The 25,151-nt window shown below is 40.3% G+C and overlaps 2 protein-coding genes across 6 annotated transcripts in view; both read left to right on the forward strand.

The window, feature by feature from the left end:
* Positions 1–4,886, forward strand: part of LOC308103135 (inositol-trisphosphate 3-kinase A-like) — a 48,447-nt gene extending 43,561 nt beyond the window's left edge. For all 4 annotated transcript variants that reach the window (XM_080452993.1, XM_080452996.1, XM_080452995.1 and 1 more), the window contains 2 exons: positions 2,246–2,317; positions 3,523–4,886. In XM_080452993.1, the coding sequence (XP_080309119.1) occupies positions 2,246–2,317; positions 3,523–3,747 (297 nt within the window). In that variant the 3' untranslated portion in view covers positions 3,748–4,886. The remainder of the gene's footprint in view (positions 1–2,245; positions 2,318–3,522) is intronic.
* A 9,352-nt stretch (positions 4,887–14,238) lies between these two features.
* LOC308103561 (atypical kinase COQ8A, mitochondrial-like) overlaps positions 14,239–25,151 on the forward strand; it is a 38,028-nt gene continuing 27,115 nt past the window's right edge. Inside the window, exon 1 of one of the 2 annotated variants that reach the window (XM_080453599.1) lies at positions 14,239–14,493. The gene's annotated coding sequence lies outside the window, so the exon portion shown is untranslated. The remainder of the gene's footprint in view (positions 14,494–25,151) is intronic. The other variant, XM_080453598.1, reaches the window with a different exon arrangement.

Here is a 25,151-nt window from a genome sequence, read left to right on the forward strand (position 1 = left end):
AAGTGTATGCGTGTGCGCGTGTGTGTGTGCGTGTGCGTGTGCGTGTGCATGTGTGTGTGTGTGTGTGTGTGTGTGTGAGTGCGTGCGTGCGTGCGTGCATACATGTGTCGCTGCGTGTGTGTTTGTGACTGTTGATCGGGGTCACCTGAAGGGTAGTTTGGGTTGTGGTTGGGGTTAAGGTTTGCATAGTGGGATCTATGGAGGTCTATGAGCGGGTTCCGGGGAGGGTCCGCAGCCAAATGAATCTAAATATAATTCAATGAACTTGAAATGATTACAATATTACAATTATACTATACGAAAAGTGTCTAATAGTCTAATAGTGTAGAATTATATTATTTATTTATTTTTTGTTCAAGGTTTCTTTATTTTGTATTTTCACTTACAGGTCAATAACAAAAAGCATACAAAAACAGTGTAAAGTTCCCGCTCCGAAAGAGCCACAACCCCTGGTATCTTATTGTACCATTAACACAAAGGACAAAACAAACAAATAAGACGCAATTGCAGAATTATATTTTTTTATATTTTGACAATTTTATTTATACCGAAACATCTTTTCATAATGTGTTCTTAGGAAAAGAAAAATCTTTTGAAATGGGGGTCCGTGTGGCCTGATGAAAGTAAACTTGCGGGTCTGTTTGATTGATTGATTACTTTATTCTAGAAGATTTGCAGGGAAAAAGCACATGGAAGCACGGTTGCCAGGTCTGCTTGTTATAATTTCCCCGCAGGATTTTATTTGAAAATAGCCGATCTACAAGCTCACAACGCGTCGCGTCGCGACGCGTTGTGAGCTTGTAGATCTGCTATTTTCAAATAGCTGATGTATATGTTAAAGTGCTCATGTGGCCCATAGTCGCTTCTTTTGGGCTGGTTTTCCCAGACCTGGTTGCTCGTTTCTCTCACAGAATCTGGCAACACTGCATGGAAGTACAGTTTACAATAGGTTATGACTTTGACAAGGGCCAGGTTGGAATGGCAGCCTCCTAAAGGTCTTTTTTCAAGGCAGTTTTGAAAGTGAGTAGGGTTTTACACTCCTTGACTACTTGTTGGTAGGGCACTCCACATTTTTGTTGCATAGCAGGAGAACGAGTTCAACCCCTTGTTTGTGCCAAATCTGTGACATGGGTTAAGGTCAAGGGCAGTGGTGTAAAAAGTACTCAAATTCTTTACTTAAGTAAAAGTACCAATACTGCAATATAAAAATACTCTGTTACAAGTAAAAGTCCAGAATTCAACATTTACTTAAGTAAAAGTACAAAAGTATTGGCATCAAAATGTACTTAAAGTACCAAAAGTAAAAGCACTAAATATTGGAAAATAGCAGATCTACAAGCAATTTTTTTTCAAATAGCCTAGGTATAAAATAGGTTTAAAGTGGTTAATTTATGTTTCATTATATCATAGTTTATATCTGAAAAGTAACTAGTAACTAAAGTTTTCAAGTAAATGTAGTGGAGTAAAAGTACAATATTTGCCTCTGAGATGTAGTGGAGTAGAAGTACAAGTATTGGAAATTGTAAATACTCAAGTAAAGTAGAAATACCTCAAAATGTTACTTAAGTACAGTACTTAAGTAAATGTACTTAGTTACTTTCCACCGCTGGTCAAGGGCTATGGAATGAATGCACCCGAAAGCTACCAAAACCAACGTGTGCAGCTTTGTGTGTAGATGCTGTGTGTGTGTGAGATGTCACTCAGGGTGTGACCATAGTTACTTTTGTTCCTGTAAGTGTGTGTGTGCGCGAGCGCGCGCACGCGTGCATGTGAGCACGCATTCAAGGTCAACCTTGACCTGGTGACAAACAGGAATCTAATCTAGAAGTGGGATCTTCAAGTGTAGCTACCCTGTTCTGTTTTCACAACCCCCATGGGTCTGTCTCACACACACACACACACACGCGCACACACACACACACACACACACACACACACACACACACACACACACACACACACACACACACACACACACACACACACACACACACACACACACACACACACACACACACACACACACACACACACACACACACACACACACACACACACACACACACAATGTGACCTCAAATATCCGGGGCCAGTAGAAAAAGGAAGTCCTTGGGAACTCCCTGTGCCCAAGCACGTGCACACACACACACACACACACACACACACGCACACACACACACACACACACACACACACACACACACACACAGTGCTAAATGGATGTGTATGTGTGTGTTTCTAACAGAATGCTTACCTAACCAGACTGCAGGAGATCCGAGACACACTAGTGAGATCTTCCTTCTTCAAATCACACGAGGTAAGTTATTTATTTAGTTATTTAGTCATGTTTTTGCCCCTTTATTTATTTCTCCCAATTTAGTCTTTCTGTCAATTCCCAAGAGCCCCTGTACTGTAGACCCCTTGTCCCTGCTGAGTGCTGACCCCTAGTGGTTGGTTCATTCGGGAGGGTGTGGGTCACTGGTTTGCAAAGTGGGGTCCTTGCGGGGGGGGGGGGGGGGGGGGGGATATCCAGGGGGTCCCCAGCTAAATAGTTAACATAGCATCACAATCATTTAAACCACTTTATCCATTTATATGTTGACGATTCAAAAACAGCAGATCTACAAGCTCACAGCTTGGCACGAAGTGACGCACTGTGAGCTTGTAGATCTGCTATTTTGGAAAATATCTGTAAAATATCTAAAACGTTTTGGAAAATTCAGATTTTTTTAAAACATAAATCTTCTCTTCTGGGGGTCCCTGGCACAACATATTATCAATAAATATCAATTTGGGGGTCCTTGACATGAAAACTTTTGAGAACCCCTGCGCTAGTCCAACCCTTTGAGTCTTTTACTACGACACGTCCGGGGATCGAACCCCCCCGACCTCCCAAATATCAGGGCGGAAACTCTTAACCCCAAGGCCACTCGGCTGGTGTCCCTGACCACCAGTGCAGTGACAGAGATCATCACGTACCCTCCCTCCCCACTCGGCGGTCAAGTCAAGCCCCTGGTCTTTCGGTCGTGGGCCGGAACTTTAGTGTCGGCGCCACCTGGGCGCCACATGTACCTGTCTATAAATATATCATTTATAGACAGTACTCTCTGTCTCACACTCACACTCATCGTCACCACAAAGGAAAACACGCGCACATACTGTACACACGCACACACACACACACACACACATATATATAAATATACTAGACAGGAAGTAGCGACCCAACAAAACAGGAAGTGGATCATACTCCTTAAGGAAGCGCAAATACTCGCGTGCGCGCGCACACACACACACACACACACACACACACACACACACACACACACACACACACACACACACACACACACACACTTGCTTTACTAAAATGTATCTAAAACAAACCATATAAATCACTGCATTCTGATTCATTCCCTTCCATCTTTCCCCACTTTCCATCCCGTCCTTTGTCCCTCTGTCCCTCCCTGTCCCTCTTCCCTTTCCATCTGTTTATCTGCCCGTCCGTCCGTCCGTCTCCAGGTGATCGGCAGTTCGCTGCTGTTCGTCCACGACGGCAAAGGACGGGCGAAGATCTGGATGATTGACTTTGGGAAAACCACGCCTCTCCCCGAAGGCGAGGAGCTCGACCACCGGTCGACGTGGGTGGAAGGCAACCGGGAGGACGGCTACCTGTGCGGACTGGACGGCGTGGTCGGCATCATCACAGACATGGTCAACGAGACGACGACGACGACTGAGCCTTGAGCCTCAATCGACGCTCGAGTCGCGTGAAGGCGTAGCGTGCCGTAAATGGCGGACCGACGAGCTCACGACGCGGACATGACGCGTCGTGAGCTTGTAGGCTGTAGGCTGTAAGCTCCAAATGGACTTCTGGACGCAAAACAACAACTTCACGATCATCGTTCATTTTACACGGGACAACTTCCTATGTGGACATGTGGAGGCTCCCAAAGTAATGCTTAAAAGGTGCTGTAAGTGATTTTGTTTGAAGCGTTAATTAGCTCTATGTTCCCGTAGTAGTCATTGTTATAGAGTGTTTGTTCAGTAACAGGGGTCTCCCCCTTTCTATCCAGCTCTTTATTAAACAGAAATAACATTTTCATGTCGGGATACCAATTGTATCGAATCAGAAGAGAGAACTCACCTAGGATAAATTAAATTAGAAGTGATGAAACCAAAAAACCCAAATTAGCAGACATAATTGGAACCGGAAAAAAATGTATGGGATACTCTCTCCTGATTGGAAACAGTTGGTATACCGAACAACACATTCTATATAGCAATGATTTCTGTTGGATTGTAGACCTTTAAACTTTGAACAAAAACAAGATTTCTTAACAGCAAAATATCACTTACACCCCCTATAAGTTATACTCTATACGTCGTATACTACGAAGTATAACTCACTCTTAACGCCTTGCCCACTCCATCCAACGGGCCAGAACCCCCCCCCCCCCAAACTATCCTGCTGTCTTAGGCTGAACCGTCTGGACATTTTCTGATTTACTGTGAATTTTAAGCCTTGATCCCCCCGCCCCCCCTCTCTCTCTCTCATCTTACCGTCATTTAGGACCCATCATTCACGTTCATTTTCAGCATAAGAATCTTTGAGCTGTTCTACTTTACTTGGGTTACTTTGCTGTGTTGTGTGTCTCACCTTTGACCCCCTGCTGACTTCCCACCAGAGAACACGGACAATTTAAGTTCAGGGGTCTTCAACAGGGGGAGGTTGTAGAGTTACTACAGGGGGGGGGCTGCCAAAATCTTTGTGTGATATGATTTTTTCTTTACATGAACCACTTGAACCCTAGCATCCCTTTTCTGAGGAGAACTTAACCCATTAAGACCTGAGGCGATTCTTTAAAAAATTCTAAATCTTAAATTTTTTGGGGGAAAAAATCTAAACATTTTTTTTTCACGATTTTTCAAAAATAGCAGATCTACAAGCTCGTAGCGCGGCACTCGGTGCCGCGCTATGAGCTTGTATATCTGCTATTTTCAAATAGCCAAAGAAATCTAAAGTGACACAGATGCGTTCCAGGTATTAATGGGTTAAAGGGATACTTCACTTTAGGGCCGGGGAAACATTTAAAAAATATATTAAAAATAAATGAAAAAAGTTATGGAAAATTCATGGCCCCCTCACGCATTAGTAGGACACTCTAATGCGTGAGGGGGCCATGAATTTTCCATAACTTTTTTCATTTATTTTTAATATATTTTTTAAATGTTTCCCCGGCCCGAAAGTGAAGTATCCCTTTAAGCCAAAAATAGCAGATCTACAAGCGCGCTGCGAGGCGTCGTGCTTGAGCTTGTAGATCTTGTAGATCATCTATTTTTTGGCAAAGTGGTATAGGAGTAGAGGGAAAAAAGAGCAGACCAAGTAAAAAAAAAAAAGACAGTTTAATCTGAAACACAATTTTGTACAATACAGAGGGGGTCCCTGCTTCATCTCTCTCTCGGCTAGGGGGGTCCTTGGCCTGAAAAAAACGTTTGAAGACCCCTTTAGTTTATTGGAAACCCCCCGGCCAAGTCGGAGGCACCACAGAGGAATCAAACCCCAGGCTAATAGCCACGGTGGTGGGCAGGAATCTGGGACACGACACACCTCTCATTCCTTTACGGCGGGAATTCTTGCTTTCCTGGCTCTTCTATAATATAGATCAACTGATTGGTATACAGTGTAAGCGTAGCTTCTTTTCTCTTGGATAACAACGGAACCTATAACTGCATTTTCATCGGAGTAGATCAGTGTTTCCCAAACACTGGGGTCTCGGGACACATTTTTATGGGTCGTGAGTAAATACCCCCTTTTTTTTATGTCTTCGTTTCCATTTCAGAAATGAAAACAGAAGTAGTGAAAATAGTAGATCTACAAGCTCACAACACGTCACGTTGTGTGCTTGTAGATCTGCTATTTTCGCTAGTTTGGGTCTCGAGAGCAAAAAGGTTTGGGTGCATCTGGACTAGATCAATGCATTTATCTGTTTTCATGGATTCCATCCATAGCCCCCCCCCCCCTGGTTCATTTTCTTCTCTTATATGTGACAAACAGCAGCAGCAGTAGGCAGAGGGCTAAAAACCATAAATGTTCCAGCATAAAAAAAACAGCATGTTCTACTAACTACAGTATAATGTATGGCTATAAAGCTCACCCTAACCCAGCCAATCACACCTGAGTTATGTGGCATGAGGCTGATGCATGAACGTGATGCTGCAAGCAACATTTTGACCAAACTCTTAAAAGAGTAATTCACCCCAAAATAATCGTATCTATTCTATCAATTACACACCCCGTGAAGCCTTGAATTCATGGAGATTTTTTTTGTTTTTACTACTGACCAGCCACCCGGTCATCAAATTATTTGCTTAGGGATGTGGCAAAAACAAAAAAAAATCTCCATGAATTCAGGGCTTCATGGATTGTGTAATTGATATAAAATAAGTCATGTTTTGGGTGAACTACTCCTTTAAGGGCCGTTCACGCTGAGCACTATAACTATAACGATAATTATAACTATCGTAGGCCATTGTATTGTTTTTATAGTTGGTGTGAATTCTGCCATCCACTTGACTTTTTTAAAAACTATATTTGTTTGTTATAGTTATAGTTATAGGGCTCAGTGTGAACAGCCCTATATGGTTACATTTCGCTGTGACTGTTAACAATGTAATTTTGGTTCTTCAATGTTTAGGTTGGGAGTTTTTTCTTATAACTTTATTGTAATGTTCATAGACTTAGTGGACCAGTTGTTGCCATGAACAATGTTGTCAATGACATTATTTAAGCTATATGGTGCCTTGATGTTACAAAGCCAAGTAAGACAACTGAAAATAATGTTCCTACTGTTTTTGTTTTGGGATTTTGTTCTTAGCGTTCAAATGTCTTAAATGTTCTTTTTTTTGTTGTTACTTTTAAATTGATGCACATGTGTTACCTTCTGACAGTTTGCTTTTAATTTGTAATTCATTCCATTATTATTTATAACTCGTGTTAGTTGATCCGGGATACCGTAACATTTTGAATAGTAGTCTGTTGTCATATTCACCAGTCAGTCGTATTGCCACTTAAGCCATTAAGCCCTATTTGTTACTTACGCTGTTTTTAAAAAGAAATAGCCAACCTACAAGCTCACAAAGCATCACATCGCCACAGGTTGTGAGCTTGATCTGCTATTTTTCCAAAAAATGTGAAAAAACATTTGAATTTCTTCACCAAAATAGGGATGCCATGAGTGGTTGCGTTCAGCACAGAAAAAAAGAAACAAAACAAAAAAGAAAGAAAAAAAGATTTAAAAAAAATACATTAGCTTTCTTCATTCAATTTATTTTATGGCTACTCAAACGCCTGTGAGCTAGCTTTTCAGCTATCAATGCTCCTTTTTTTTAATTAAATTACTAGCAATGTTAATTAGCCATATTTAGTATAATGAAGGACAAAACATTGTTTATGATGTTGTGACAACTGACAGGTCTATTCTGGCTAGGGGAAAAAATGCAATAGACAACATGTTCAAAATGCTTCGGCATTCCTTTAAGAGTGTGTACCTCATTATTTGCAGTGATAGTAGATAATGAAAATATTAAACAGATTGTACTTCCACACGTGCCTTTCTAACTATTACCAACCATAGTTCACCGTCTAGTACTCGAGCCTAATTTATTGGTTAGCTTGTAAATCTAGCATTTTCAAGTGTAAATTAGGCTTTTAGGCTTTTGATGATGTTCTCTGATGTGCACTTACTGTTCCTTTGCATTCTAGTTGGATCTATCTGGATTTTATTTTTATTTTTTGTGTCCTCTGTATTTATTTGCATTGTACCTTTAAACATAATGCATGTATGGCTACACAGGTGGAGAGGAACAGATGCCAGTTCCCCTGATCATTGCAATATTATATTTGTGATCTGATCATAAAGTTATGTTATAAGACCAAAATGCTTCCGTTATCGATCTACCTATCTATCTAGCTATCTGCACACACCAAATTGAATTCATTTGTAAACCCTATTTTTCTTTCTTTTTTTCCATCTTGGGTCAACTTGTGTTTGCATGAAGGCCATTTGCTATTCAAATCACACCTGGCCACAATAACAACATCCGACTGATGGAGGGGAAGTGTGAAGGAAGAGGAGGAGAAGGAGAGAGGGGGAGAGCAGGGCTCTGATTTGTTTTGAAGTATTTGTTTTACTTTTTTTGTGCAACTTAATTATCTCCACCAGGCCGGAATGACCAGGGCGGAGGTTATATTTTCGCTCTTGTTTCTGTGTTGTAGATCTGCTATTTTTTTTGAAAAATGCTGAATAATTTTGAAAGAAATTACCCAAATCTTCTCTTGTGGGGGTCACACTGGCACAACATTTTCAGATGGCGGTCCGCGGAGACCAAAATACACATTATGAAAATGTCTGAGAAAAAACATGAACATTTTGAGAGCCTCTGGTACAAGGTTCATTGGTGTGTTTAATAAGCCTACTTGCTGTTGGCCATCGTCACATGACTGGTGTTGGTATGTTTTAATAAGCCTGTTCTCGCTCAATCACATGACAAGCACAGCACAACCTTATTAGCTGGCCTAACATGAAATAACTTGATTTGTCCAGTCTGAACCAGCTTCAACCCAAACCCTCAATTTGTTACCCTGATCAAAAAACGAATTGCTAAAAAGTTAAAACTACAACTAAATAATATTTTGTGGAATGTTGAAGCACTATTGCACTCTCTCCTGGCAATTAACTTACACTGCAGTCTACCAGGCCAAGGGCAGGCCTTTATATTTATTTGTTTAGATATGAATGTAGGTGCCAAAATCCCCAAACTGATCTTACACGTTTCTAAAAGAATAGAGTCTACTTCTTCATTTATTCAACCTAAAGATGTTTCCTAAAAAGGTGAAAACTCCATCAAACAAAAACGGTAAGAAAATTCTTGTCTATATTCTCAGGGCTGTCTTCAGCACTTGTACCCACTTACTGACTCAAAGCATTGCGACCCTGGCTCTATAAGCTGGCTCCAGACCAATCCAAATCGGCCCGACTTTGGGCCGATTTGGCTTCGGGAAGCGTCGGCCAGTCGGTTAGGGGTCCGTCGGGGGGTCCGTCGGGACCTTTTCGGCCGACCCAGAGCCGACCGAACATGTTCAGCTTTTTAGCCGACTGGCAGAGCAGTGGCAGTGACAACAAAGGGCTGTCGGTGTTGCCAGATTATGTGAGAGAAACAAGCGACCATGTCTATGAAAACCTACATTCACTGTTTCTCGTTGTTGCTCCCAGAGAGAGAGAGAGATTGATTGATTTGACCTACTTTCGCGCAGTTTTGGTGTGCAACACAACCCTCGTTTAAGTGAATTGCTTTCACCTGCTGCTGCTGTGTGGAGCGCAGTGGTGGAAAAAGTACTCAAATGTTTTACTTAAGTAAAAGTATCAATACTGCAATGTAGAAGTACTTGAGTAAAAGTACAAAAGTATTGGTATCAAAATGTACTTAAAGTACCAAAAGTAAAAGTACTCAAATGTTTGAAAATAGCAGATCTACAAGCTCACAACGCGTCGCTTCGCGACGTGTTGTGAGCTTGTAGATCGGCTATTTTCAAATAGCCTAGGTATAAAATAGAGCTAAAGTGGTTACTGTATGTTTTATAATGTAATAATTTATATCTGCAAAGTAACTAATAACTAAAGTTTTCAAATAATTGTAGTGGTGTAAAAGTAGAATATTTTCCTCAGAGATGTATGGAGTAGAAGTAAAAGTACTGAAAATTAGAAATACTCCAGTAAAGTAAAAAATCCTCAAAAGTGTACTTAAGTACAGTACTTGAGTAAATGTACTTAGTTACTTTACATCACTGGCGGAGTGTGCGCTACAGGGCATATCTCCGCCAAGCCAGGGTGACCTACCCAGGCTCATGAAATTCATATGCAGGCATAGTAGCCAATTAGAATGAAATCTGCAAAAACGGACTCATATACTGATACAGAACCATATATTGGCTATATATTATGGCTGTCGGGTGGAAATCTTGTATGTTCCTTTTTTATTATTATTTAAAAACAATAAAAAATCGTGAAAAAAAAAAAAGCTGTAATTATTAATAATTAAGAAATACTATATTTTAAAGAGTGAAAAATCAACTAAAGTCATTATTAGTGCAAGTTCATTAACATTTCATTTGAATGAAAATTAATTGTGGGTAAAATACATTATGTGAATCTAATGTGATTAATGTGACCCCTACTTCAGTCAGTGAAGTCCAGGGCTGAATGTGACATATTGAGACCTATATAACTAAATATTGGTCATTTGCCAACACATTATTTTGTGAAATAAACGGGTTATATTTCACAGATAGTTATACTATTCTTATAATATATTAAAATACAATGATCCTTAACCTTCAAGTTAAATGCATTATTTCCGTGGACTTAAAAATCATTTTTGGACTTAAAAATCATTATTATTTTTTTGGATGGCCTTCCTGCCCTGGCAGGAAGACCGGGCAGGGCCTTTCCAAAAAATTACAACACCAAAGGCCAAGTGGCCTTGCCCCTAAAATGACGAAATTCCAGGCTTGAATGCAATAGATGTACTCTGAGTCTGTTACAAGTAAAAGTCCAGAATTCAACATTTACTTGAGTAAAAGTACTAAAGTATTGGTATAAAAATGTACTTAAAGTACCAAAAGTAAAAGTACAAAAATGTTTGAAAATAGCAGATCTACAAGCTCAGAACGCGTGCATCGCAACACGTTGTGAGCTTGTAGATCTGCTATTTTCAAATAGCTTATAGGTATAAAATAGGGCAAAAGAGGTTAATGTATGTTTCATAATGATTTATATCTGCAAAGTAACTAGTAACTAAACATTTCAAATAATTGTTGTGGAGTACAAGTATAGACAATTGGAAATACTCCAGTAAAGTAAAAGTACCTCAAAATTATACTTAAGTACAGTACTTGAGTAAATGTACTAGTTACTTTACACCACTGCACGTCAGTGAAGAAAAAACGCTGGGAACATCCCTAAGTGGCTTTGCAGGGAAACAAGCCCAAAGTCGCTTATAATAAGCAGACCTGGCAACGCTGGCACGCTAAAAGTCAAATTAGCACATGAATGGCCAGTCGGCTGACAGACTTAAATGGCAACTTTTGCCAACCGAATACCAGTCTGTTGCAGTCTGGAGTAGTCTGCAATAGTCTGGACGAGTCTGTTTGGTGCGGAGTTGCCTTTATATACAACAGGACTATAATCACAGCTGTACCTAATCAAAGCAGCTGTTCTAAACGATCCCTTGATTACAGTACAACAACTATGCACAGTTACATCATGCACATTAGAAAACAAAATTACACTAACAAATTACTGACAATATACTGGTCAGATACATGCTCCCACAATGTATTCATTATTTTAATCCACATTGGATTGAGATCATATTTAAATTGGCCTCCAAAATATTCTTGAGCCAAGATTATCTCTGTATGAAAAAATAATGACTATGAACGCTAATAGATAATTTGCCTTTAAATGTGAAGCTCAAATGCATTTGTTTTGCTTCCATAATGATCAGTGGTGGTCTGGTGGAAGAAGTACTCAGATATTTTACTAAAGTAAAAGTAGAAATACCACAATATAAAAATACCCTGTTACAAGTTAAAGGCCTGTGTTCAAAATGTTACTTGAGTAAAAGTACAAAAGTATTGGCATCAAAATATACTTAATGTATCAAAAGTAAAAGTACTAAAATGTTTGAAAATAGCAGACCTACAAGCTCACAACGTGAGCCTATGTATAATTGTATCACATAGCCTATGTATAAAATAGCTAAATAGGGCTAAAGTGGTTAATGTTTGTTTTATAATAATGATTTATATCTGCAAAGTAACTATTAGCTTGAGTAGAAGTAAAAGTATTGAAAATTGGAAATACTCCGACCAGTAAAGAAAAAAATACCTCAAAATTGCACTTAAGTACAGTAGGCTACTTGAGTAAATGTACTTAGTTACTTTCCACCACTGGCCATGATATGTTTTAAACTCGGTCCTGGGTTACAAATAAAACACACAAAACAAGACTACACTAAACAAGTAGGCGCTGCCACGTTGTCATATGAACGGCAGGGGGCAGCAAATACACAGATTTCAGCATTTGAGCCAGTTTGTCCTGTTTTGTACAGGAATGTTGTTCAAACTCACCTGAAAGAACTCAAATATAAAGAAAACTTGCGCAACACATGCCATACATTTACAGTGGGTTGGTTTAGGAATGGAGCAGTTAAACAAGTGTCATAAACCAGTGGTGGAAAAAGTACTCAAATGTTCTTACTTAAGTAAAAGTATCAATACTATCATCATGTAGAATACTCTGTTACAAGTTCAAATCCAGTATTCAAAATGTACTTATGAGTCGCGATGCGACGCATACGTTTTGCTTGTAACAGACTATTTCTACATTGCAGTATTGATACTTTCACTTAAGTAAAAATATTTGAATACATTTTCCACCACTGAAAGCCAACCGATCCCAGTCTGTCATCAAACAGACTGTTATGGCTGTGACATTGACCAATGAGAAGTCACGGTTTTAGCTACCGCCTCTTGTCAACAGACGCCTCGTTGTTGATATTAATTTGAACCAATAGAAACGTTAAGTGGGCGGAACAGTAGCTCACTGCCCAGAGCCGTGCATAACAAGGGTTTGGTCAATGGGAAGCTGTTTATAGTGTTTTTTTGTTGTGTAAAATTAAAATGGTGAAAATAACTGATCTACAGGCTCACAACTCAGTCATGGATGCAATGGGTTGTGAGGTTGTAGATCTACTATTTTTGAATAATATACATTATCACAAAATGATATTGAAAACTATATCGGAATATGGTTGGAAATGTAGTCATTCCTATTTATTTATTACATCATTTTGGTTGACAATATTGTTTTGAAAAAAAAATAATTGAAATACTGGACACACAGTGTATCAGTGGTTCTCAAAGTGGGGTCCAGGGACCCTAACAGGGTTCCTTGTTGAGGGGGTTTCTAAATGGACATGTGTTTAAAGGTAGGGTAAGTGATTTTCTTTGGTTAAAATAAGTGTTAAATAGCTCTATATTAGTAATCATTGCTATAGTGTTTTTTCAGTAAAAGGAGTCTCCCTGTCTCTCCAGCATCATAGGACTCCATGGGAGTCCTTAAAATTAAAATTAATTGAATACACAGGACAGGACCACAATGGGGGGGGGAAATACCTTGTGGGTGTGTCTGTGACCAGCTAATCTCCGGCACCGTTGGGCCATTCGCAGCGAAACTGTGCACACACACTCCCTGGATGTCAGAGCAGAACCTCTGCCCCGAATTTTTCAGACCGGCCTGTTATAGCGCCAACGGGTTGCAGATTTTTGCACAAAAGAAATTGACAGCACTCCTACAGATCTTGTCAACAACATCACGCAAATCGGTACACAGTATCTGTAACTCTACACTCATTAAACAAAACGGTTCTTTCAGATTTTTCATATTCCTGATTGGATAAGATTGGCTTCCAAAGTTTGCAGGAGTGCTCCGCTTTGAACAAAATTTTGCACGCACATTCCCACTAGACCGAGGAAAGAAATGTTAGAAATGTGAAGAAATGTTCAAATCAGCCTTATGGTGGCGCTGTAACAGGCCAATTCGTGTTTTTACCTATATCTGGACCGATCTGTGTAAAACTTTATTATGCATTCTCCCTAGAGGCCAATGAAAACCCTTTGCCCTGCATTTTTCACATCTGCCTTTTATAGCGCCACCAGGAGGCCGACTTCTGTAAAACACATTTTTTGATAACTCCTTCAGAGTTACTCCTCCATCCTGATTGGCTAAGATCGACATTTAAAGTTTGCAGGAGTGATATGACTTATTTCTCACATTCCATCCTGATTGGCGAATTCCGAACATTGCTGGCCCACAATAACCTACCTGACCTGTGCTCCGGGGAGCGCTTTTTCTAGTTGTGTTATCCTTTTAGCATCATTGTATAATCTTACCACTGTACTATTTGCAAACTGTTACTAAAGTATTCAATCAATCAATCAATCAATCAATCAATCAATCAATCAAGCAATCAATCAAGCAATCAATCAAGCAATCAAGCAATCTAAAACAGGGCTGCACATTGTAATGATGTAACTTTAATCAGGTAGGGCTCTGCAGGGTTGCTGTGTAAAGTTAGTAACTTCTCTCCTCTCAGTGTCCTCATGGTGGAGGAAGGAGGGATCGCAACAGTTTGGGGACGAAAAACACTGAGTCAAGGGCGACTGTGGGGAAGGAAACATACCCAAATGTTGGTATCTATCCTCTCATTAATATGATTTAGTGTGCTGTAATACTAATAATAGAAACACTGCAGCAGAGATCCACACCCACCTCCCCTTCTTCACCTCGCTGGAAAGAGTTGTGTGCAAAACAAGCAGCAGATTGAAGGGCGAACAACAACAACAACAACAACAAACAGCTGGTAAGTGTTTGACAGGTGGATAAACATGCATGTGTTTAGCATGTTGGTGTTTTTATACTGTGACTTGAGTGTTTGTATGTTTTGATCATGGATCTGTTTGTGGATCGTGATACCAGGCTGATCCCCGTTGCATGGATCAGAATGAATCAATGCGTTGCAGACAGCGGCTAGACACAGCGTGCTGCCTGTGAAGCGTGAACACAACGTCTATCAGGATGTTATGGCCGCTGTGGATCTAGATCTAGTTCTTTACTTTATGACGAACTTGTTATTGTGACTGAGACACCTTTAAGCTGTCGTTTATATCACTGGTTCCCAAACTCCCAAACGTTTTAGCTCAAGAAAGACCCAAAAGAGAAATCAGATATTTGCCCACAGGGGGACCCAAACTATTTGAAAAGATTAGATCTATCTATTCTGAGCTGCTATTTTCACTACTTCTTAACCGTTATTGTTTACTTATTTACGGAAAATATTTTTATTTTATTCATGAAATACTTTTGAAAAATTTTGGAATTGTTTTTAATTGATGAAAAGTTCTTACTTTTTTTTTTTTACTTTTTAAAATCTTTTGAAATAGATCTTAAATGTAGGAAACGGGGAAAAAATTTGATATTTACTGGCGACCCATAAAAAAAAATAGTCCCCTCGGAAACGATATATAGGACTACAGTGTATGCGTTGCCTACGTGAAGAATAACAACGTAATTGCAAACTACAGAACATAGCCTATGGTTGTAGCCTTGGGACAAGAAAGACAAGAAAGACCTACTGCTGCCATAGGTCTATGACAGTAGCTCTGGTCCATAGCATTAGAACTCCTTCTAACGCTATGGACCAGAGCTACTATGACAGTAATCTTGGACACTTTCCCATACTGTCTGTTTGGAGTAGAGATGCACTTGTATATTCAGAATCCATAAAACAATCTCAGTCTTGATCCAAGGCTAACATGATTCCAAAGCCATGTGGCATATCTGATTCTAATTATTTGCACACATGTATATATGGAAAAAAGTTTTACAGGCATTGTGCATAACTAAAGCCTATATACAGTTATGCACAATGTCTATAAAACGTTTACCTGATTTCTGTGTGAAGTTGTGCTTTTTCATTAATATGATCTATTCTAAATGGAAAATGACTCATTGGATGGGAGTGTCTCTGTCCCATTTTGATGATCACACTGAAAAGAGTGTGTCATGTTTTGCACGCACTAAAAGTGTCACGTATAGACCGCCGAAGTCTGACGTCATTTACACATCCTTTGTTTGTCTACCTGGTTCGCAGTTTTCCACCCCCGTTCTGAATCCCATAGACGTATTTAATATCGCGTCAAATAAGAACTGTGTTCCAAAAATAAACAAATGACCCCGGCGTGTTGACTCTTATGGATATGAAGCATCAACTGACGGTGAGAAAACGCTAATGTTACTTCCGCCGAATTAGTTACATTTTCGCCAGAAACAGACTGTATCAAATATAAGTGACTGACTATCATAAACGATACAGAACCCCCTCCCTGACAATAACGCCGACACGCAGTGTTTATTTTTGGACCACAATTCTTATATGAGACGATTCTAAGATGACCCAATGTTATTCTCCATAGAGAAATTACTTCCGCAAACCTGGGGATGAACGAGTCACGTCAGGACTTCGGTGCTCTATTGCACGTAGAATTGGAAGTGGGCAGTGGTGGGAAAATAGCATTTTGTTTTTTACTTAAGTAAAAGTTTCAATACTGCAATGTAGAAATACTCTAAGTAAAAGTCCGGAATTCAAAATGTACTTGAGTAAAAGTACAAAAGTATTGGCATCAAAATGTACTTAAAGTACCAAAAGTAGAAAGTACTCATTATGCAGAAGTTTTCAAATGTATAAAAATCTTTTGAAAATAGCAGATCTACAAGCTCACAACTCGTCTGCGACGCGTTGTGAGCTTGTAGATCTGCTATTTTGTTCCCCCCAGAATAGGGATGCAAGGGTTCAAGTGGTTAATGTAAAAAATAAAATAGTAAAGTCCCTAGCTCACAAAGATCCCCCTGCAGTATCTTTTGAGGACCCCCTAGGGGTCCCGGACCCCCTGTTGAAGACCCCTTGCTCTAAGACAACAGCTCTTCACTGAAAGATTTGATGTGATGATGAAATCCTTCCCACATCTCTGTGGTAGTCTATACTCTACACTGTCCAGTGATTAAGCAATGAATGGACAAGGCTTCAGCCAGAACAGAGACCTATTGAATTTGAATAACATTATAGTTAATATATTCAAATGGTATAAAACATAATGTGTATAGTGGAGGTACCCATGTGGTCTACTGGAAGTGTCCAGCAGTTTGTGAGATATACAGACAGACACACGACACGCACAGACGAGATAGACCCTCTTCTACTGTAGATGGGCGGCTCCTGCAGAGTCACACTTTAAATATAATCTGCTCTGTCTTTGACATTTAGACTGGAGCAAGTGAAGGGCATTACCAAAAACAAAGCATGAGCTAGCCTGCACGGTGGCAACACAAGGGTCAAGTAGCTGGCACCAGATTTTGTGTGTACAGTACACACACGCACACACACAAACACACACTCACACACACACACACACACACGTTTGTGTTACTATACTTGTGAGGGCATCAACATTTTAAATGGCCGATTTTTATGCATGCTCTAAAAAGAAGAATGGGCCGTTTTTAACCCTATTAAACTGAAGCCGAAAATAGCCGATCTACAAGCTCACAAGGGGTCGTGCTGTGACATGCTGTGAGCTTGTTGATCGGCTATTTTCGGTGCGTGACACTACTGAGCCTAACCTCTAAATGTCTAACCCCAACCTGAATCTTTTTCCTAATTGTAAAAGCCTAGCGGTAAAATTATTTTAAAGCCGCAAAACAACCATTTCTCTTTTGAGGACCAGGATGGCCTCACGATGTCCATTTCTCAAATTCTACTATACTTGTGGTTGTAGGGACATTTGGCCCTCAGCTCTCACAAGTATGGTAATACAAGTACACACACACACACACACACACACACACACACACACACACACACACACACACACACACACACACACACACACACACACACACACACACACAGAGAGAGAGCACAGAGAGTCTGGGATGCCTGGCTATTTTCATCGCAGTGAGCCAACAGCTTGCGGGTTGAAAGACTACTGGCGGCTACAGAACAGCTGAGGCTTGAGGCTTGATTGTGTTCTTTTCCAAGCAGGTCATTGTGTGAGGGCCTGTGCGCACGTAGAGGTGTCCCTGAAACTCAAGCTGTGTTTCCAACCGGATTCAGACTGGGATCAACTGGTTTTCCAGTCCCATTGAGAACCAACGGATACGTATAAAGCACAGGCTACGTGCTTTTTGGGAGCAACGCACTGTGTAGCCTGCAGTGGTGGAAAAAGTACTCAAATGTTTACTTAGGGACAGGTCGATTTTTAAAGAAGGGTACCCCTGGAGGAAATGTATGTGCCCTAATCTAAAATGCCATGACCCTCCCTTTGACAATTTTTTTTTAAAAATGACCCTCCCCAAGTGATTAAAAAAAAAAGATTAACCCTCCCCGCCTATAGGAGTGTCACAATATATTGTCCCACGATATAGCCTATCGTGGTATTAAAATGTGACAATAGGTATTGTCATGATGTCAAACTGTATCGTAATATTGTTTTAATTATTCTTTTAATAAAAAAAATATATACAACTTATTTTTGCCGGTGAAAGTTATAGGAGTTCTTACTGGTGTATGATATGAAATGTAAAGCTTATCATAATCACAGTAATTATTAATCATGTCTTCCATCATATTCAAGGTATTTTGGAGATAAATGAAACAGACTCCAGTCACTTTCAGTTTAAAGCACTGCAGAGGGGAGGTATTGTGTGTCAGCTGATGCTCGTTGACGCTCGTTAATGTGACACGCATCAAAGCAATTATGCCTCTGCACTCTCAAATAGGCCTACATATAATCTAAGATGGTTTACATGGTATTATACTGTATCTGGTATTATAGATTTTTTTTGAGCTGTTGGAAATAACTAGGCTGCACTTGGTTGGTAAAGTACAGATGCCAAAAATATGAGGTTTGTGGAATTTATAGTTATGCAGTGTTATATTATATTATATTATATTTCTTATATTAGTGTCTATCTGTCCTCTGAAGCAATGGGTTTATAGTTAGTGAGAACTTCACTTCTCCCTTAAGCTTGCACAAATGTATTTATTTGTGTGTACAAAGCACTTTGTAATTGATTTTTAAAGTGCTTTATAATTGTTATTTTAAACTAAAGATGATGGCCAATGTTGATGATACATGAGAAAAGAACATTAATAATGTATCATATCGATATCATATGCCCAACATCATGTATGTAATACGTATCGTGAAATTAGTGTATCTTGAGTTCTTGACACCCCTAACCCTCCCCATCAAATACAACAACATGACATTTAAAACTGATAATATGTCTGATGTTTTGCTTTCCACATTGATTAGATCATTACTGTAGTAGTCAGTCTTGCTAAATGCACAGTGTAGTGTCTGTAGTGGCAGCAGAATGGACAGTGTTCTCAACTTACATGTGGGAAACCCATTGAATCCTGGTCAGATTGAAGAAAGTTGAGTATTCGGTAGTCAGTCGTTTACAACTTTTGTCACTCTGCCCTTTTAATTATTAACTACCGTGACTACACTGTTGCCTACATCTTGGGTTTTTCAACTGGTGGTCCTTGGACCACTGGTGGTCCGTGAATGTATTGCATGTGGTCCCTGACCATGCATTTAGTAATGTAGGAAAGTGAAGATTTGTATTATTTTATTTTATCGACCACTAGTTGAGAAACAGTATGATGTATGATGACGCATCAATGTTGTCAGTTACTTGGAAGTCGGATGTCGAGAACTTCCACAGAAATGGGAGTTAGAATCTCAAGGGATACTGTACCGTTTTACCTGGTTGAGACATCATTAGTAGGAAATGTGCCCATATCAATCGCATGTGCTTGCTCATACATATGTTGCAATGAATCAGTTAACATGAGTTTAATATGGAAGGTTAAGAGAACAGAATAAGGGCAACCATGGGAAAGGAATGGATCAATGGTTCTCAATCTTTTCTGAGCTCTTGGACCACTAGCATATCTCAGTTAAATAATGACTGTTAAAGGGATATTTCACTTTCAAAAAAACTTTTGGTCATTTTATCGTCTACTCAGGCTTTTGTGAACCCCCCAGACCATTTTTAAGTTGCTTGATTCAGTATCTAGATATTTGATATTCATTTTATCAGACACGCCCCCTTCCTATACAAACCCATTATAACTCCATTATAACTCCATTTTATGTTAGATTCGTCAAAAAACGTCCTTGGTTCTGGTGACTCACCCTGCCCTCCTAATACACGAGGGGGCCGTGTTTTTTCGATAACTTTTTTCATTTATTTTTAATATTTTTTTTGGAAAATGAAAAAAATTAAATACATTAAAAGAAATTAATAAAAGAAATGAAAAAAGTAATGGAAAAAACACGGCCCCTCACGTATTAGGAGGGCAGGGTGAGTCAGCAGAACCAAGGACGGGTGTTTTCTATGAATCTAACAGGTTAAAAATGGAGTTTGAAGTTGTAATGGGTTTGTATAGGAAGGGGGCGTGTCTGATAGAATGATTATCAAATATCTAAATACTAAATCAAGCAACTTAAAAACGGTCTGGGGGGCTCACAAAAGCCTGAGTAGACGATACAATGACCAAAAGTTTTTTTGAAAGTGAAATATCCCTTTTAAGGGCTTGATTTTATTCACCTCGAATTAACAAATTAAATTAAGCCCTTAACAGTCATTATTTAATTTCAAGCTTTTCCCCCCACACCACGCCCATATCCCCCCCCCCCCAAACACAACAGTGGTCCCCAGGTTGATTCTCAGTCAGGGTGGTGGTCCCTGGTTCATAATCGGTTGAAAACCCATGGTCTACATGTAACAAATTAGGCTATCAATTATGGCCTGATGATTCTGGTTTTACTTGTGGAGCTAGGCTGGCATCTATGCACAACTGTTCATATAGATCAGGGGTTTTCAACTGATTATGAACCAGGGACCACCACCCTGACTGAGGATCAACCTGGGGACCACTGGCTGTTGTGTTGGGAGGGGGGATATGGGCGTGGTGTGGGGGGAAAAAGCTCTATTAAATAATGACTGTTAAGGTCTTAATTTAATTTGTTAATTCGAGGTGAATTAAATCAAGCCCGTAACAGTTATTATTTAACTGAGATATGCTAGTGGTCCAGAGATATAAAAAAAAAGATTGAGAACCACTGATCTATTCCTTTCCCATGGTTGCCCTTATTCTGTTCTCTTAACCTTCCTTATTAAACTCATGTTAACTGATTCATTGCAACTTATGGAGCAAGCAGACACATGCAATTGATTATGGAACCATTTCCTAATACTCACTCACTTTTACGTCATTTCCTGATACTCACTCACATTTACGTCATTATAAATGGTGCATTTATATAGCGCTTCTATCCAAAGCGATGCAGCGATTGTGCATTACATTCACACACACATTCATACGCCGGATTCAGCGTCTTGCTCAAGGACACTTCGACACTAACTCTTCTGGGGGAGCCCGGGATCGAACTGGAAACCTCACGGCTACCGGCCACTCTACCCCTGAGCCACTGCCGCCCCCATACATACTTACACAGTGCATCACCAGGTAATTTACTGCACTGTAACTAGTGGTGGCCGTTACATTACTAAATGCATGGTGTCAATTATTTGTACGAGCTCTTGTTTTATTGGATCTTGTTTATTTTTGATACACTTATTAGTTTTAACTTTAATCTTTGCTTATGGGGGCTTGGAACAATATGTTTGAGATGGAGAGGGGGGGGGGGGTCCGCGGCCAAATACATATAATTTTGGGGGTCCTTGACATGAAAAAGTTTGAGAACCACTGCCATAGTGTGATGGTGTTGCACGCCGAGAACGGCCAGGAATACATGGATTAAAGTTCTCAGTCGCCACGGCTGATTTCACACCCCATTCGAATGCTATCAATGCATTGAATGGGAGATTATCATGTTTTATCAGACAATTGAATGGGCGAAGTAGGCGACTGACCTACCCACGATTTATCAGACCATTCATTGGGTGTTATCAAGACTCGGCGCCTACTCGGCGCCGTTCGAGTTATGTACCGATAGGCACAGTCAGAATGGTAAATCATGTCGTGGGGACTGCTCCGCCTCTGAGTAGGTCAGTAGCTCCTGATTACGCCCAATGAATGTATGTCGCCTACTCGCCCATTGAATGGTCTGATAAAAACGCGATAATCTCCCTTCAATGCATTGATAGCACTCGAAGCCGGTGATTTCAGTCAGTTGGATTCCATTAGAAGTCAGCATGTCTGCTAATGGAAGCATGTGGCACAGTGAAAACAGGCTATCTACAAGCAGACTGATTAGACTTGTAGATTAGACTGAATAGACTGAGTAGACTTGTAGATTGGCTATTTTCACTGTGCAACATGCTTCCACCATAGCAGACATGCTGACTTCTATGGGATCCAAATAACTGAAATCAGTCACTCGGTGCCACGCTATGAGCTGGTATATCTGCTATTTTTGAATAGCCAAGGTATAAAATAGTGGTCAAAGTGGTTAAAATGATTGTGACTGCTATATTCACTTATTTAGCTGGGGACCCCCTGGTACCCTGCCAAGGACCCCTGGGGGTCCCCGGACCCCACTTTGTGAACCAATGCCCCTAAGCCCACAATGACCGTTGTTATGCTACTGTACTTTGACTGGCATTCTAGTCGGACATTCCATCTCCATGCAGAGATATGTTTCACCTTTCTCTTAGTCACACCACCATTCCTCAGAGGAAGCGTTGACTTCATTGAACAGTTGAATGGCCTCACAACTTCACACGTGTGTCACGCCACACTCTCTCCACCAGTAAAGACAGACATGCTCGCCGCTCCCCCACTATATAGGATATAAATAGCTCTCTCAACAGGGGTCTTCAATAGGGGGTCCGGGACCCCTAGGGGGTCCTCAGAGTTACTAAAGAGAGACAAATCTTTGTGTGATTGGATGTGTGATTCTTTTTTTTTTTTTACAATAACCACTTGAACCCTATTATCCCTATTCTGAAGATAACTTATGCCAAAAATAGCAGATCTACAATGCGAGGCGTTTGTAGATCTGCTATTTTCGGCAAAGAGGTTTGGTGTTGGTCTATGAAATCAATGAAAATACAATTCTATACAATGTAGAGGGGGTCTCTGCTTCATCTCTCTTTCAGCTAGGGGGTCCTTCGGCTGAAAAACGTTGAAGACCCTGCTCTAGACCAGTTGGTTCTCAAACCTTTTCATGTCGAGGGCCCCCCCCGAATTGAATGATGTGAAAAATAACAGATGTACAAGTTCACAGTGCGGCACAAAGTGATGCGTTGCCAGCTTGTAGATCGTATCCAGATATCTATACCATTTATATCGTAACGTATAAATGGATAAAGTGGTTAAAATGATTGTGATGCAATGTTAACTACTTTTGCTGGGGACCCCCTGGAAAATCCCCCCCCCCCCACCCCACTTTGAGAACCACTGCTCTAGACCCAACCTCAACTGGGGCACACACACACACACACACACACACACACACACACACACACACACACACACACACACACACACACACACACACACACACACACACACACACACACACACACACACACACACACACACACACACAACAACAAGACAATCCCACATGTCTCTTGTGACACTATTTTGTATTTTAAGCATTTTGTCGATAATAAGCGCTTGTCATGACGCAGCTGTCAGCGGTAAAGTGACACTTTTCATTCACATTCACGTGCCGGGGTAACAATGCAGGCATTCTGACAAGGTAGGGTGATACTGACACTATCACAGTACTACGCTGTGTCCTGGCCTCTCTCTTGGCATCGAAACAGACCACTCTGTCCCTTGTCTTGATATCTCTTCTCTCCTCTTTTCTCTATCCTATCATCCCCTGCTCCACTCTCCTTTTATTCTGCTATCCTCACCTGCCTCATGTGTCTCTCTTTGCTTCGCTAGCGGGCCAACGTACTGTACTGGATGTCAGTGGTTCTCAAAGTTCTCAAGTTCACCTACACGCCTATATGCCCAGAATATAGGGACGCCTAGGGTTCATGTGGTTAAAAGATGGTTTCGATGTTGTCACAAAGTGGGTGTGTGAACGGAACAGGCACAAAGTCAGTCAAAACCATGGAGGCAACAGGAGGCGAGCTTGCAGAAAAACAAAGGTTTTAACATGATCCACGCCAGCACAACAAAAAAATAAAAAATGTACAACTGAAGAAATAAAACTCAAACAAACAACTTAAATTCTTGGAGAGGCAGAGTGAGGACCGATAGCTGTACAGTATTTGGTTGACAATAGTGCAAATGTAGTCTGCCCCAACGCTCCTGATTTCGTGTATAGAGGGGCGGGTGTATAGAGCCGGCGAGAGATTGCGCATGATCCCATTGGTTCACTGATCTGTCCGTCAACCCCCGCCCCGTTAACACAACATTACGAGCGACGCCCACTGCACTCTGGTTGGTTGGGAAATGAAACACTTCCTCATACCCAGTACAGGCTATGGTTGGGCCAGGCTTTTATTTTTTAGCTAAACTAAACAATAAAAGCCTGGAGATCGAGGCTAGTGCAAATGACTTCATCCCTCCCCTATGTTTGTGCAGTGGAATTAATTAACAAATGCAAGGAGAATTACTTAACAAGTATAGTGCTGCTATTAGTTAGTTATTGATTTATACAGTTTGTGTTATTATTAGTCTGACATGCATCAAGTGTCAGTGACAACACGGTTTGAACCTCTGACTGGGAAGTTGCTCAATATGTTATGTAATAAAGGAGGAAGCTGGCATTGCATTATCTTGTCTTGTGTTTTGCAATTGAAATGATTTCAATCAACGTATGACCTTTTTTCCCCAGAACAACTTAAACCGTATTTTATACTTTGGCTATTTAAAAATAGCTAATCTTACATTTCTATTTAATTTTTTATTACATTTTTAATTATTTGGGAAAATAGATCTCAAAGCTCACAATGTGTCTCATCGCGACAAAACATTTTGAAACATTTTGGGGCGCTACGGTGAAGGTGGTAAATGCAAACATTCAAACATTTTAACCACTTAAACCCTATATACAGTACGTCCTTGACTGGAGTCCCCCAGAAATCTGTACTTTGTCCCCTCCTTTCTTCCCTCTACACAAAATCTACAAGCTTACAATGAATCGCGTTGTGATGCATTGTGAGCATAATAATAATAATATGGGCTTTGGGGTATTTTTTTAAAACATTTTGACGTGAAATATATCCTCTATTTAACCTGTCCTATCTCTTTATGAGCAGTGGGCGATACAGGGAGCAGTTAGGGGTTACTGTACAGTAGGTCAGGCCCGGGCACAAATGGGGGACATCCATTCCCGGTGTTTCGACCAGGTGGCCGTGTTTTGGAGGTTAGGTTTAGGCATAGTTCCTGTGAGGTTAAGGTTAGGTTTAGGCATAGTTCCTGTGAGGTTAAGGTTAGGTTTAGGCATAGTTCCTGTGAGGTTAAGG

The sequence above is a fragment of the Gymnoscopelus braueri genome (assembly GCF_963280865.1).
Source record: "Gymnoscopelus braueri genome assembly, chromosome: 16".
In the NCBI taxonomy this organism is placed as follows: Eukaryota; Metazoa; Chordata; class Actinopteri; order Myctophiformes; family Myctophidae; genus Gymnoscopelus; species Gymnoscopelus braueri.